Raw genomic sequence first — 2,033 nt, forward strand, 5'->3', positions numbered from 1 at the left:
ACGATGCTGGAGGTGGCTGAGAAGCTGGTCCTCACCTGTTTTCCTCGGCCAGGGTCGACTGAGGCGCAAAAGCAACATCACCACAATTTTTTATAGACACACCGCCCAAGTCGCCCACACACCCACGTGGGATCGAGCTGGTGTGGTGCAAAACAAGTTACTGGATATTGGACTTGCAATCGGCCATCGCAACTTTTCTCTACCACCTTGCTTGTCGGGGTAGCGATGGCCGAGCGACTATCCCCGAGCTTGTGATGATCCTTATGGGCACAAAGCGGCAGCCCCAGACAGATGCAATTGTCTTGAGGTAATTTTCCTTTTCAAAAGGCAGGCAGCGCGTGGTTGCCCGCTCGGCAATTCATCATCGGGCGGGCCATACCAGCTCGGGCTCGTCGGACGCTCGCCACCGCGGTTATTGCAAATTTCTGCATCTTTGGCTTCAAGGGACTCACTTGTGACGTCGAAGTTGCAGGACAGCTTTGCACGCGGTGCTAGTCTCATGCTCGTCTTTGGAGGGGCTGCCTGCGAATCAGGACGAGATCTGAAGCAGACCTAGGGACTGTGTCCGCGCGGGTCCCAAGGGCCGGAGGAGGCAAGCGCACAGCCCATGAGATGCGTGCTGGGTCGCCGGCGGAGACCGGCGCCGATATGCTGCTGCGCGCTGCATCGGCCGAAGATGACGCGGCGGCGCTGCCGGAGCACCTCCTGCGTGGTGCTAGTAGGCCCGTGCCAGACGCAGGGCCTTCCAAGAAATACAAGCCACCGGTGAGCGGGGCTGCCGGCACCCCGCCGCGCTGATGTGCGCGTGTGATCTGGTGGGCGCGCATGCGACGGCAGGTGGTGCGCATGGGCGCCCTGGGGGGCGCGCATGCGACATGCCTGCGGCCTGACACAGCTGGTCGCCCCCGCGCACGCGCAGCGCACAGCGCCGCGCCCAAGGTCCTGGGGCCCGCAGCTTCCACCCTGTTTCCAGCCTGCTTCCACCCTGGTGCCCCCGTAGCTGGCTAGTCTGCACCCCGCTTCCCTGCGGCCCCCGCCGCACACCTTCCCCCCACCGCTGCGTCCCACCTTCACGGCTCCCCACCGCCGCCGCCGCCTGCCACCCGCAGAAGAAGCGGGTGAATGGCGTCACGGAGGAGACGTACCGCGACCGCTGGCGCAAAAAGCAACCCCGCAAGAACATGACGAGCTGGCTGTCAGGCGTATGCAGCGGCTGCGAGCGCATCGGCCCCTCGTGGAAGGCACTGGTCCCGTGCGCGGGGCCCTGCCTGCGCTCGTTCCACCTATCGTGAGCGAAGCCGGATGGTCTCGGGCGCGACGGGCGGGGCGGGGCGGGGCGGGCTGGATCGCATTGGGTGCGCGCAGCGCAGTATACGTGCCTCATCGATGACGGACGGCCGTGTGCAGAGCTGAGGCCGCACAGGCCTCCTCACCTTTTCCCTTAGACTCCTCACCTCCCACACCCTTCCTGCCCTGCGCAGCTGCGTCGGCGGCGCGGGGCGCCCTAGCGCCGCGGGCGCGGCCGCAGCCGCGGCCGCGGACGGCGCCGCGGCCACAGACGCCACGGGCGTGGCCGCGGACGGCGCCGCGGGTGCGTCTGCGTCCGTGGAGGGCGCTGCGGGCGCGGCCGAGGGCGCGGGCATTGCCACGGACGCCGCCGCAGAGCCCTGGTTCTGCCCGGAGTGTGAAGCGGGCCGCATGCGCTGCTTCGTGTGCGGCAAGTTTGGGACGTGCCTCGAGGACCCAACGATGCGCAAGTGCTCCCTCGGGGCATGCGGGCGCTTCTTCCACCTAGAGTGCGCCAAACCTCTGCCGCTGTGCAGCGTCGGCACTGGCGGCGGCTTCTTCCGCTGCCCGCAGCACTACTGTGCGACGTGCGGCAAGAGGTGCGCCCGCGTTCGCGCCCGCGTCCACGCCACGGCCGGCCCGCGTCGGTGGGCGGCGGGCTGCCGCCGGGCGCCCCCCCCCCCATGCGCCTGCGCGGCTCCTGGACCAACGTGCGTGGGCGACCAGCTGACGCACCCACCTGACGC

The 2,033-nt window shown here is 68.2% G+C and overlaps 1 protein-coding gene across 1 annotated transcript; it reads left to right on the forward strand.

Moving 5' to 3' along the window:
- Positions 1 to 612: 612 nt before the first annotated feature.
- Positions 613 to 2,017, forward strand: MNEG_13615 (hypothetical protein; the record flags this gene model as incomplete). Its single annotated transcript, XM_014037913.1, has 4 exons — positions 613 to 765; positions 1,110 to 1,288; positions 1,482 to 1,886; positions 2,014 to 2,017. The coding sequence occupies 4 exons, from the start codon at positions 613 to 615 to the stop codon at positions 2,015 to 2,017; spliced, it is 741 nt and encodes a 246-aa protein (XP_013893367.1).
- Between the last annotated feature and the right edge of the window lie 16 nt (positions 2,018 to 2,033).

The sequence above is a fragment of the Monoraphidium neglectum genome (genome assembly GCF_000611645.1).
Source record: "Monoraphidium neglectum strain SAG 48.87 unplaced genomic scaffold scaffold03938, whole genome shotgun sequence".
In the NCBI taxonomy this organism is placed as follows: Eukaryota; Viridiplantae; Chlorophyta; class Chlorophyceae; order Sphaeropleales; family Selenastraceae; genus Monoraphidium; species Monoraphidium neglectum.